This window comes from Melopsittacus undulatus, chromosome 2 (assembly GCF_012275295.1).
Source record: "Melopsittacus undulatus isolate bMelUnd1 chromosome 2, bMelUnd1.mat.Z, whole genome shotgun sequence".
In the NCBI taxonomy this organism is placed as follows: domain Eukaryota; kingdom Metazoa; phylum Chordata; class Aves; order Psittaciformes; family Psittaculidae; genus Melopsittacus; species Melopsittacus undulatus.
Genome location: NC_047528.1, coordinates 27,552,209 through 27,564,918, shown reverse-complemented (window position 1 = coordinate 27,564,918; position 12,710 = coordinate 27,552,209). Strand labels below are relative to the sequence as shown.

At 40.1% G+C, this 12,710-nt stretch overlaps 1 protein-coding gene across 2 annotated transcripts in view; it reads right to left on the bottom strand.

Moving 5' to 3' along the window:
• CAB39L (calcium binding protein 39 like) overlaps positions 1-12,710 on the bottom strand; it is a 47,853-nt gene that overhangs the window by 7,707 nt on the left and 27,436 nt on the right. For both annotated transcript variants that reach the window (XM_031047761.2, XM_005147659.3), the window contains exons 5-8: positions 7,011-7,179; positions 3,425-3,484; positions 1,849-1,914; positions 1,025-1,168 (exon numbers count right to left, since the gene is read on the bottom strand). In XM_031047761.2, the coding sequence (XP_030903621.1) occupies positions 1,025-1,168; positions 1,849-1,914; positions 3,425-3,484; positions 7,011-7,179 (439 nt within the window). The remainder of the gene's footprint in view (positions 1-1,024; positions 1,169-1,848; positions 1,915-3,424; positions 3,485-7,010; positions 7,180-12,710) is intronic.

Below are 12,710 nucleotides of genomic sequence, written 5' to 3'. Positions count from 1 at the left end.
ATAGAGGAAGTGAGCAAGGGAACCGCTTACCAAGCTGCTTATTTCAGGAAGGGATTTTGGGTTTTTTAATCCTCCTCGAAGCTTGTTTTCTTGGAAACTAAAAGCTTTTTGGAGACGCTGCACATCATCTAAGCCTCCTCACTGAGGATCTGAAAGCTTTTTTCCAAATCAGAAATGGCAGAAGTACAAAACCCAACAAGTCACCCTGAATTTGTGGAGCATGATGTAACCTTTTTCCAATAGCATGCCTTTTGGTGGGATCTGGTATCTTTCTTAACCATCTTAGGGAAGGATATCCTTACAGGCTTAATATTCCTCTACTGAAAATCATTAACAGCTCTGTTTATATAGTCTGAAATTAATGTGTTCATTCTAAATTAAAGGTAGTTTTGCATAACAAAAATCGAACTCATCCTGTGTCTCAGAGCAGAGAACTTTTTTGACAGGAAAATGGTAAACTTTTCACTTATAAACATTAATCACCATAAAAAAGGACACTGGTTGGGTCTGGTAGTTGTTTGAGACTGCATTAATGATCACTGCAAAAGGACGGAAGGATTAAACTAATTTCAAGCTCAGATTTACCAAATCTTTTTAATACCTTTAAAAGCAAACTGTGTTCCCACTGATGCAGAGCACTGTTAAGTCTTAATGGAGAGTTTTACGACTTTGGTTTTTAATCTTTGCCCATATAAAATGAGCTAAGAATTTGGGGAAGGTACCCTGGATACTACCTAGAAGCTGTGTATTTTGTTACCTGTAGCATCCACCTCATTGTTACTTGACTGACCACCCTCAGTACAAACCAAAATGATGCTGCTTTGATCTCACTTGAAGGAAGGCAAACAAAAATCAGAGGCTGAGTGATAAAAAGCTTCCAACGAAGACATTCTCAAATGCTGGAAGTTACTGTAAACCCTAACCTTTGCTGTAATTTTCTCTGGGCTCTCTCTTGCCCACCTTGAAAGACTTTTTTATGAGGAAAAGGGAAAGTCTGCCACCTCTGCAGCTCATATGAGCTCACCTTAAATACGTGGAATGCTTCAAACTGAATGTTGGGGCTTTTATCTCGCAGCAAGTTCATCATCAGCTTCAGATTTTCTGGTTTGCTGATGTATTTTGTCATGATGGCGAAGTTGTGTCGGTCCAGAATCAGTTCACCCAGCAACTATAGACACAATTAAAAGCAAAACAGTTTTTTAGGTTTACCACTTTATTCTTGAATGCAAAGAAAGCAACAATATATTTTAATGCTTACCTAGGAGGTTTCAATGTCACTACCTTTAAGAAAAAGTAACTAGACTTGTTACCATGGAATGAGTTACTTTATGCCCAGTAATGCCCAGTATGCTCATCTTCTAAATACTACAGAGAGGGATTTCACATATCAATTGGTGTAAGAGGAGCTGGTGAGAGCCAGTTAGGACAGAAGCAAGTGCAGTGCAGCTGTCCCACAAAGAAACCTACACTTCATTCAAAAGTTACATTAACACGCCTATCTGGTCCCATCTGCAGGTCATGTCAGATGTGGTTGCTGTAGCAGCAAGCAGCACCAGACAAACAGAGACTCTCATGTTACTCTCAAGTTCATTTTAATCTACGTTCTGAACCAAAGTGCAGTTTTGAGGTCAGAGGAGAAATGATAACATTTATTCCACAGAAATGGCCCAATGCTTCACCAGAGATCCAGGAAAGAAAAGACACAGTGAGCTCTTGTGTATTGTAAGAAGAGCACTTTGAGCACTTTTCTTTTGTTAGAGACTGCGTGGCTGCTCCATTGCCATACATGCATCATGCATAACACAGAGTTCAAGCTTAGAACGAAAGTGCTGAGAAACTTGACTTTACCTTTAAAGATTGTCTCTTTGTTACGTAATTCTCAGAATGAAGGAGTTTTTCATAATCCTCAAAGATCTAGAATAACAAGAAAACACAAAATTCATCTGATTCATGTCCAACCTCCCTCCTCCTGCTCCTTCCTACCCCAGAGAAGCAGTGGAGGCTGCAGTAGTGCTGCCATCTAACACGTGACTGCCATGCCAGGCCCAGCTCTCGTGGCCTTTTTCCTTGGCTGGCTATCATGCAGTGAATTAATGCACTCCTCTTCCAAATACCACACAGGGGGATACCACATATGGACTGGATGTAACAAGAGCTGGCGTGAGCCAACTAGGACAGAAGTAAGCCAGTGCCTATACAGCCTTCTCTCTTACAGGAGGGTGAATCTGCTGCCAGGACATGTGGGTCCAGCACATAATGTCTGCTCATACTGCACTCATGACTTGCTCTGTGAACTCAAAGCAGGTGATGGTGCAGCTCATACTGGCATATGCCAAAAGCTCCTTTGGTGAGGTGCTGCTGATTAAAATTGCTTGCCCACTGAGGGTTGCCAGGAGTTGAACACATGCTGGCTTTGCAGGACTGGGACAAGGAAATCTTGTGGTCCAGAAAACAGAGAGAAGTCTACAATGTATTCAAACCATCTACCAAAAAAGCAAAAAAATCCCAACACTGCTGTCCAAGATCATCTAATAAAGATGCTCCCTTCCACAATTTATATTTAAAAAGTTTAACATTAAATAAACACAGAATGGGGACTGTTCCAATGCAGTGCTTCAGGATTAAGAGGAAAGATTGACAGAGACACTAATTTTGCTCCAGTTAAGCTGCATTTGTGACTCAGCAATAATAAGCTTGATCTTTGTTTAAACTTTTTGGTAACCAGAATGAAAGAGATAGTATTTGGCCCTCTCACTTTGGCAATAAAATAAAGAATAACTCAGGTAACATGAGAATATAACCCACAGTGTAATTGCATGATCTGTATCAGTCCAGTTTTGCTTGATTCCAATGGAATTTTCCTGACCTACATTTGGTTCAAAACTGAGGCAAAAAATCAAAGTAAAAACCAGCAGCTAACCAAGGGGCTAAGTGCCTTAGGATGGCAAGAGGCACAGTCACAGCTCAGTCCCCCACTTAGGTACCTGTCATTTCCAGTAATGATAAAACTTCTTCCAGTAACTCTTTTCCTGTGTCCCAAAGTATTGTAAATAACACCAATAGGCCCTACCAGTGCTGGAATATCACAAAACTGTTTAAAAACATGGGTTTTTTTTCTCCCATGTTCTATTTACATGCAAAGTTTACAGTTCCATTTACATATGAGGATATATGAAGCATGCAGAGAGGAATAAATCTTGCTTTTAAACTGCAAGTTCAGCTGAAAGCTTGGTGCATGTCCCCAGGTGTGTGCAGAGGGGGATATTTCAAATGCCTTTTGAGGATTCTGCTTTATTAAAAGCAGTGTTTAGTTCTGCAGCCCTCTGTGACTACTTTACCTGAAACATGAACGCCCTTGCTATTGGAAGGGCACTTTTTCCAGCTAAGCATGAACAGAAAAAATTCTTGTAGCCTTTATACTTACTGCATCATAATTTTGTTCCAGAAATTCTGCTACCAACAATTTGTGTCTTGTCAACAGGTCCTGGGGAAGAACAGAGAAAGGTTACCTGAGCGAGCATGCTCATTTAATTTTCCCTTGAGTCTCCAATTCATGTTAGCATTTTTTTACCAGATCCTCTTTTAGAAGGTATTTACAATGTGATTTCTATAGTCAGAAAGCATTTAAAACTAATACTGCATTATGTGTCTGGTAGGACTTTAAGGAGAACTCAGTTAACGCTAACAGAATCGATATAAGACTATTCTAACACTCTTTCTTTATACTCCTTTTTCCTTCCATTTTTTCTTAGGGTCATTGCTCATTGAGCACAATACTTACAATAAATTGAGGTAGGAGAAAGGAAAAAAGTATGGAGGGACCAGCTACGGTCCCAAAGCCAAAAGTGATACAGCTATGCTATCCCATAGCTGGGAATTACGCTAAGCTGAATCAACTGCTATTGCTCATCTCCAAGAATACAATACGGAAAATTTAAATTCAACCACTGTATAAATACGTTTAGTTATTTAAAGCCTACAAATTGTGCACCAATCTAAGCTAGCCATCCAGGCTCTCCTTCCCCAGAAAAGGTTCTCAGGGAAGTGGGATGAATCCCATTTGCAGCTCTTTTTCTGCCCAAGGTGGGCTTCCTGATATTAGACAGCTGGATTGGATGCCTCCCATGCTAAAAGGCCAACTAATTCAAATTTAAATTAAAGCAGCCTTCCCCACAGAATGGGAATGCTGGTGCTCAGTGACAGAGATGCAAGTGTTCAGCTCCAGAAGAAATCAAGCCTCTTTACTGGATGAATAGCTAAAAATGAAGTGGCCAGTTTGAGGCATTTAAGTTTAATTTTTATCTTATTGCCTCTTTCAAAACATAACATTGATCACAGTAAATGTCTGATGAAGTCCATTCAAGTCACCGTTTTTCTGGTGAATCATTTTCTGCTATCTTTTTATCAGTTTTCCTTGGTTTCCCTACCCAGAGACTGAAGCTGATGTGTAGCTGAAGCAGATGCACAGACACATCCTCTACAGCATCACAAATAAAAAAAATCCTTTACATGCTAGTCCTTTAACTTATCTTTACCATCAATCATAAGAGGAAAGTAGAGTGCTATAAAAGCTCGTGTGCTTTTTTAATACATTCCTTTATGCAGCAGGACTGCAGTGATAGCAATTTAAAAGGCTGAGTGCAACATATATGATTCACAAGCTTTTATGCAGGGCACTTTGGAGGCAAGTACAACAGTTTTCAATAGGGGGCACAAATGGAATATAATCCAAAATGAGTTTTTCATAGAAAATCAGGAGAGAGAGTGAAGCAGCAGCATTCAATCAGCCCTCTTTCCAACTGCTGCTTGCACCCTCCACAGCTAACTATATCTCTAAACACAAGCTGTTTTCTTCTGCATTTTAACAGCTCTTTTTCCTCTCTGCAGCGCACCTGGCTGAATTTAATTAAGAAGTACATCTCCAGATCATCAAAAAATCCAGTATGTCCCTACTATAAATATTCTCAGACTTTAAAGCACATTTAATTAAGCTCTCCTCTGGTGCATAGAGTATCCAAGGCTTTCAGCTCTGAACCAGACACCCTGGTGGCAACACTACCACAGGGGCACAACACAACACAGGGGGAACAGACCCGAAAACATGAACTCAGTAATCCAGCCAGAGAGCAATCACAGAATCATAGAATGGTCTGGGTTGGAAGGGACCTTAAAGCTCATCCAGTTCCAACCCCCTGCCATGGGCAGGGACACCCACAACTTCTGTGGGTAACTATAGCATTTGCTTTTACAGTATTAGAAATGAAGTAGCTCCATATTTGACAATTCAATCACTTGTACATCACTTCTTGCTGCTCCAGCTATTCAGAGTAACAGATAAATAGGAGGTGAGCTGAGAGCTGGTTTATTTCCAGAACTGACTGTGTATCTGGTGCTAAGGGGCAGGTTTCTTTAAAAAGGGCAGTTTATAGCTTTTCCTCAAGCACTTTAAAAAGTGATCTCTGACCCACGTCTGAGGATGAACTGCCCTCACACTCCTCTCTTTCCAGTGCACGTGAGGATGTAGAATCCTATTTTTAAATGTTGCTAAAAATACACTGGGTTCACAGGGGACAGAAGTTAGTTCTGCAGCTGGAGATCTATGTACAACATCAATCCCTCTCTTTTGCAGTGTGTGGTCCTTGCTGCAGCTTAACTGACCCTTGTCCCAGTCCTGCCTCCTGGTTGGAGTGATGACTGTCCATCACCACCAACACACACTACTGTCCTGCTTAAAGCAGGACGTGGGGGAAGGATGCAAATCTCTTCTGTCAGGCTGGGAACAAAGTGCAGGGGCATTTTTTCAGACCACAGACAAAACACTTCCCAAGCATATGGTAAAATGCCAGAGACAGAAGATTTAATCCCAGTTATGTTGCATTTTTATACAGGCCTGCACTGCACTTTTACCTGTTTCCGTGCTCCTTCCATTTTCATAACATTTATGAGCCCCACAACAGCACAACTCAAAATAACTGAAAGATGCTGCTATTGCTTAGCAAATGGGTGGTTCTTCTCATATCATTACTGAAGAATGCAACGTTATCTCCATTCTGCAGATCTTTACCCCAATTCAGTATGTTAGTGAAAACCAAGGCCAGATTTCAGCAATGACTCTCCTTACAGTTATTCCTAAGATCTATTGAATCATGTTTCTAATTAGCTTTGAGAGGAAAGACTAAACAGTGTGTTTCTATGACAGCAATGAACCCAAGGATAGCAGAAAAAAGGAGTTGCATCTATATTTAGAAGAACCTTTACCTAAAAAGAATTTTTCCAGCTTTCTTAAATTATTTTTTCAGAAGGAAATTCATTTTCCCTGTGCATTAAGCACCCAGGTTTGCTCAAAGACTGTATTGGCGCCTTGTGGGAAAGATGATGGTCACATACAAACTCCAAGAAATCTGGCAGGCTTCACCCAACTTCATTTTCAGAACACTGCAGACTCTACACAGTGCTTCCACCTACTCAGCTTGTAGCAGTACGGTCCTTATACTGAACCACAGGTCACAAAAGTAAGCACACAAATACATCATAAAACAATTCACAGGCATGGCATTAATCTAAACCTGACTGCTGATCTCAGAAGGAACAGCAAAAATTACAAGGATTCCACAAGTGAATTTTAAATGATTTCTTCTATGTACTGACTGGGGTCATGACGGGCAGTGATTCTGTCTCTGGGGGAAGGTAGGGAGAGAAAAAGGTCATGTATTTTTACAAGAACTGTATGTAATACATGATTAATTTTAGTTTTAAATGGTTGCATAAAACATCTTTGATTGTCAAGATGAAGAACATCAGTGAAATGTAAATCTGTATTGAATTAAAGATTCTCTGCTAGCTTGATCACTGTTGTGAATCCTGTCACAACCAGACCAAGCATTAATTATATCCTTTACTGAACAATAAAAACGACATACAGTTTAAATGCAACACACCATCCAGTGATGACTACTGATAGAGTGCCAATTTTGACCCTAACACTATGAAGCAGGTATCAAAGAATTTACCTTGAATGTAGCAAAGGCATCAGAAGCTATATCAAATGTTGACATTTCCACATATTTAAAAAAGTCTCTGAACTGTTCCGAAAAAAGTATGATTTTGGCCAAGGGTTCATGCCGGATACACTCTCTCAGCATAATTCCACAGCGTAAGGCAATACTTGGGGATTCATATCTGAAGAATGAAAAGAAACAGAAAAGATCAAAATATAGAAGAACAAGGATTAACAGGCACTTTTCTAGCAACAGGGAACTTTGTAGCACAGGGAATTGCATGCACCAGAAGGGACCCAGCAAACAGGTGGCAGCTCACAGCCACAGCACTGCACCCAACTTCAGGACCTCAGCCCAAAGCTGAGGAGCGAATAAGGCTGCCAGCATTTTCCACTGCAAAACTCTGTCCTCCCAAGCCAAATACCATTTCGGTGTAAATGTGCATTTCATGTCCTCTGTGGAAAGACCATGTAGAGTGCATAATGTTTCAGCACAGCTTCTTCATCAATACAATATAACAATTTCCCTTTTCAGATTTAATACTGAGCTCCTCAGTTCATCCAAAAAACAAAAATACCACCTCATGACCATACATCACCTCCCACTCCTCTTACAGAAGACGTCACTCTACAATATTAATACCTAACAAGGAAGGTAGAAGGAGTTTATCCAGACAATCTACATAGGATTAAGCTTTCTGTAGCTCTGAAATTTTTTTTTTCAGTTCATAAGGAATTCTGTCCAATCACTCCCCTGCAAAGGCTTTGACTTTGTTCAGTATACAAGTACTCATTCCTCAAGTTACAATTCTGTTATGGCACATTCATTGCAATAGCCAGGAGCCAGCATACTTCTCCATCTTGGAGAGAGAGACAGAAGGGTAGATAATTCAGATTATTTTATATTTCTATAAAGCCCCGATTTCTTTAAAGCTGAAATTAACCTCAAACAAAACTGTTAGAAACAAAACTTTTTAAAAAAGAAAGGATAAAATCCAACAATAAGGACTTAAAATTAACTTCTTCCAGCAATCTTCAGCTGTGTGAAAGTGGTGAAGTCCAAGGGGACAGAAAGCATGCTCTGTTTCAATAAACTGGTTATACTATATCAGAACTGTGTATTATCACCCAGAGCTTATCAGCATTGTTTTTCCTTTGCACAATTAATTCCTATCACTAGGCCAAAAGAGAAAAAAAAAAAAAGAAAAACCACAAAATGCCATCTGTGCTGTAAGTGAGTGGGCCCTCAAATTTACCACCAGCTTGCAATTTAAAAGAATGGTAGTGTTTTCCAAGCATACCAGAGCTGCATACTTCAACCTGATGTCAACAATGGCTGGCTTAATGAAAAATGAACTACTATTCCAAACAGGCAAATGAAACTTCCCACCCTCAAGGAAATGCAGGCCCTCGAGCCCCTGTTTGTTTCCTTTTGGGAAACTTTTGCAAACGTGAATTTGTAACTCTTTAGACAACTGAAATTCACGGATGTCTCCCATTGAGGCATACCTCTCCTCAACTCCATTAACAGGAATACTAATTTTCAAGGAAAAAGGGGAGGAGTTGCTCCTAGGAATGCAGCCAGGAAAATATTTAATAGTTGGCTAAGGAATATTTTGATTGGAATAAAAGCAAATTACATTGTTTCCAGCACAATAACTTCTTAAAACGTAAGTATCAACAGAATCACTCTTAGTCATATGCTCCATTATCTGGAAGTGGGTTATGGACCTTTAGCTGTTCACATAAGTGAGGGAAGTTGGGTTTGGCTCCTGGAATATGCCTGGAAGAAGTTTACAAGCTGCCCAGTCAGAACTGGCATGTTCTCTGCACCCACACTTACATGCAAAGCCATGAGAGGCAGGAGTGACTGAAATGTATTCCAGAATCACTGCTAATGAGCAATCAGTGGTCTATACTGACATATTGCCAAAGCAGAAGAAAATATTGAGGAGCTCTGTTCAGATGACCTTACAACCTAAAGAGACCCCCACCTACTGACTACTAGGGGCAACCAGAAAATAAAATAATGGACTTGAAAGATTTAAATCTTACTGTGGAGGCTGAAAGAAGCAACACAGAGATGTATCTCAGTGCAAAAGGAACCATACTTGCATGGCTAGTGCAGAAGATTGTACAAGGTAAGGAGCACAGGCAGGAGATTTGGAAGGCATCAAGCCTGGGAGACACAAAGTCTTGAAAAATAGCTATCTTCTAATCTGATTTTACACTAACTTCTAAAGCCTGGATAAACTCAAGGGCAATTCTGCAACTTCAGCCATAATACCACTAAAGCTTTAACTGCACTATGGTATGAAGAGGTCACCACAGACCAGATTGAGGCAGTGACTACATTAGAGATAGCATGTGGCATGATATATATATTCACAAAGGAGCTTATCAATCTGCCACTTGTGAGAAACAATGCAAGTGCCACAAACTTCAAGTCCTTTACAGCCATTGTACTAGAGAGAAAGTATTTTAAAATACAAAAGACGAAAGTTATTTCTTGGTTAATGCAATACACTGACACCAGAGAAAAAAGCTGGCTCAAATCTATTGAGTACTCTGTATACACCAAACACTGTATCCACCTGAAATCTTACTTGAACACAAAGCCTGCACACAGAGAAAATAAGATACTATTAACATAAGTCCTCATGCAGCAGGAAGGTAAATTAACATACCAAAAAAGTGGAAAAAAAATAGTGAACTATGTGCTGTATGTTTTTCTGAAGCTAAGAACCTGGAAGGAAGTAGCCAGAGTAAAATGAATTCTAAAAGCTAAGAACAGTTATCTCAAACTGGCAGTGCCGCTGGACTATTAGGCAGGAAACATTGGGCGGGAGCTCTGATTCAGGATCCTTCCCACTCAACAGCACTCACATTGTGCAACAAAAAAGCAACCTTTTGTTTCTGGTGTTGGAAATTGACTGTCAGGGGGCAGAGGAAATTTTGTATCTAATAAAAGTAGAACAATGACAAACTTTCGCAATAGTCTTGTGCTGTTTCTTTTATTGTCATGGTAGAAATGGTATTTTTTGTTTCTGTTCAGGTAATGTCATAGAATCATAGAATCATCACAGAATGGTTTGGGTTGGAGCCTGAAAGCTCATCCAGTTCCAACCCCCCTGCCACAGGCAGGGACACCTTCCACTAAACCAGGTTGCTCAAAGCCCTGTCCAACTTGGTCTTGAACACTGCCAGGGACGAGGCAGCTGCAGCCTCTCTGGGTAACCTGTGCCAGGGCCTCACCACCCTCACATGGAAGAATTTATTCCTAATACCTAACCTACATCTACTTTCTTTGATCTTAAAACCATTCCCCCTTGTCCTGTCACTGCATGTCCTTGTAAAAAGTCTCTGTCCAGACTTCCTGCATGTCATGTAACACTGAACATACAGGCCACTTTTCTTTCAGAAGATTCTCATTTCACATATTTCATTTAGCACTAAATAAATATTAAAACATATCCCCACATTTTCAAGAGGTAGTGTCTACCACGAAGTGTGGGTTTCCCAGTCTCACAGCTGACTGCACATAAGCACTGTACACTGCCTGCATGCAGCAAGCTGTGTGTTCAGGGCCCTAGCCTTGCTGTAGATACATGTTTTAAGTATCATTTATAGATACTGTCTCAGCAGCAGGACACAGGCAGGTAATGCAGCATAATGTTTGACATCATTACACTGTTCTGCAGCAGCTGCTCAGGTACCACCAGGCTGTTCAGTTCTGTCTTCTGGACTACTACTCATTAATTCAACAGCCTTTCTAACAAGAAACTCCAGAAATGGCAGTTCTGATATAGTGTAGTGCTGCAGAGAGACAGACAAGAAATCATTAATAAGGAGTCCAAGGACCAAACTAACATGGCCATGCTGCTCAACCCAGCAGGAATTTTCAAACTAGCACCCAAGTGATGCCATTTAAATCCTTCCAGTGACTCAGGTCACCTATAGCAGAATGTCTGTCAGCAGCATATATGCAGAATATAAAATCTTTACTATCATCTTAATATTCTCGGTTCTTACAGATGCCAAAGAAGATCTGGGACATGATCCAAAAGTATTTTTTAGCTTTAAATAAGGAGCAGGCATATGGCAGTCATACACACACAACGTGCAAAAACAAAATCAGTGAAAAATCGAAACAGCAAAGACAGAGAAAAGGGGGAAAAATGATTGTACCTATCTATGAAATTGAAAACAGTTGTACAAGTTAACAAAGATGGAGAGAATTAAAATTCACTGTCCTGAGACTAGTAGTTTGAGGTTTATATAAATGGCCAATTTTAATGAACAAATGAAACCAGAATTCATTTAACTGGCAGAGTGATTTCCTCTCTGAGGAAGCTAGCAATTAGTAACATAAAACAAATAAAGAGTTCCAAAATTAAAGCTTAATCACTATACTTGTAAGAGCAAGGCTCAGCTCAGCCCAGTCACCTGCCTAGGCTGTCCACTACCCTGCCTGTGAGGAAGGCAGCAGGTCCACACTTTCTCCTATCGCTGCAACCAAGAGTTTTGCCACCATGTTCAACCACGAGCTTACAGTTTTTTAAATCCCTGGTACTAACTAGATCTCTCCATTACTTTTTTTCCCTACTAAGCTGTGCTGGAATGTGACCAGTTTTGAAGGAAATAACTATTTCAGAGGACTCCCGTGCCTATCGGTCTCCTGGCTCAGGTCTGCCCCTGGGAGAGGCTGGCTGAAAGGAATTTTGCCCTTGGGGCTGTAACTTTGTCATGCACAGACCTTAAATGGTGATTAGGTGTTTTCCTAACCCTGACTGTGGAGCAAATAGTAAACATGAATGTCTTCAACTTCAGGAGCAAGAAAAGCAAGAAAAAAAAATCATTCTTATATCATCTTTTTGATATGTTGTTGATAGGCTGTTGCTAGTGTGACCATACAACTATTACGAGAATCCATGTTGTTTCATACTGATCAGCTAGTAAATGAACTTATTTCTACATCAGTTATTTAATCCCAATCACGTGTATTCTCATTTATTTAGGAAAAAAAAAAAAAAAAACAACCAAAATCCTAAAGGCAAATGAAAACGGAACAGAAAACAGTAGATTTCAAGGGCTGGAAAAGCAAAGCTTCTCACTGAATGGAAGGTGCTTTTAGTCAAAAGTAAAGGTGACAGAAACCTCAGGATTTTTAGGCCAACACTTGGGCACTCCTGAATGCAACTACAGCTGAATGCAACTACAGCCCTCCTTGGCCAACTTACCTTGGGAACCACCAGGTTACAGCTGAGCACTGACTCCCTCAAAGGTTAAAAGATGCACACACAAAAAATATTTAATGCTGAAAGTTGTGGAGTTCATTACAGAATTAATCTGAAGTTCACATGTGACTACAAGGGCTGGAGAAGCCTGTCCCCCAAACACAACTATTCTTTTCATGTAGTAGCTCCCCTCCCTTCTATAACATAGTCATCCAGTTTGACTCCAGTTATTTACAGATACTGCTGTTAAGTCACTCCTGCAATGCTAAAAGGTCTAAATGAAACTCAGCAGTCATCAACAACACCACAGAAGAGTTTAGGGCAAGAACTGAAGAACAATCATGTGGGGAGCAGTCAAGAACAATCAGCACATAATTATTCCAACATGAAGTTTGGTGAAGAAATAATGGCCAAATAAAAAAAAACAGTTACTGAAAGTAGACAATTAAGTAGAAAGAAAGTCAGTATGAAACAAA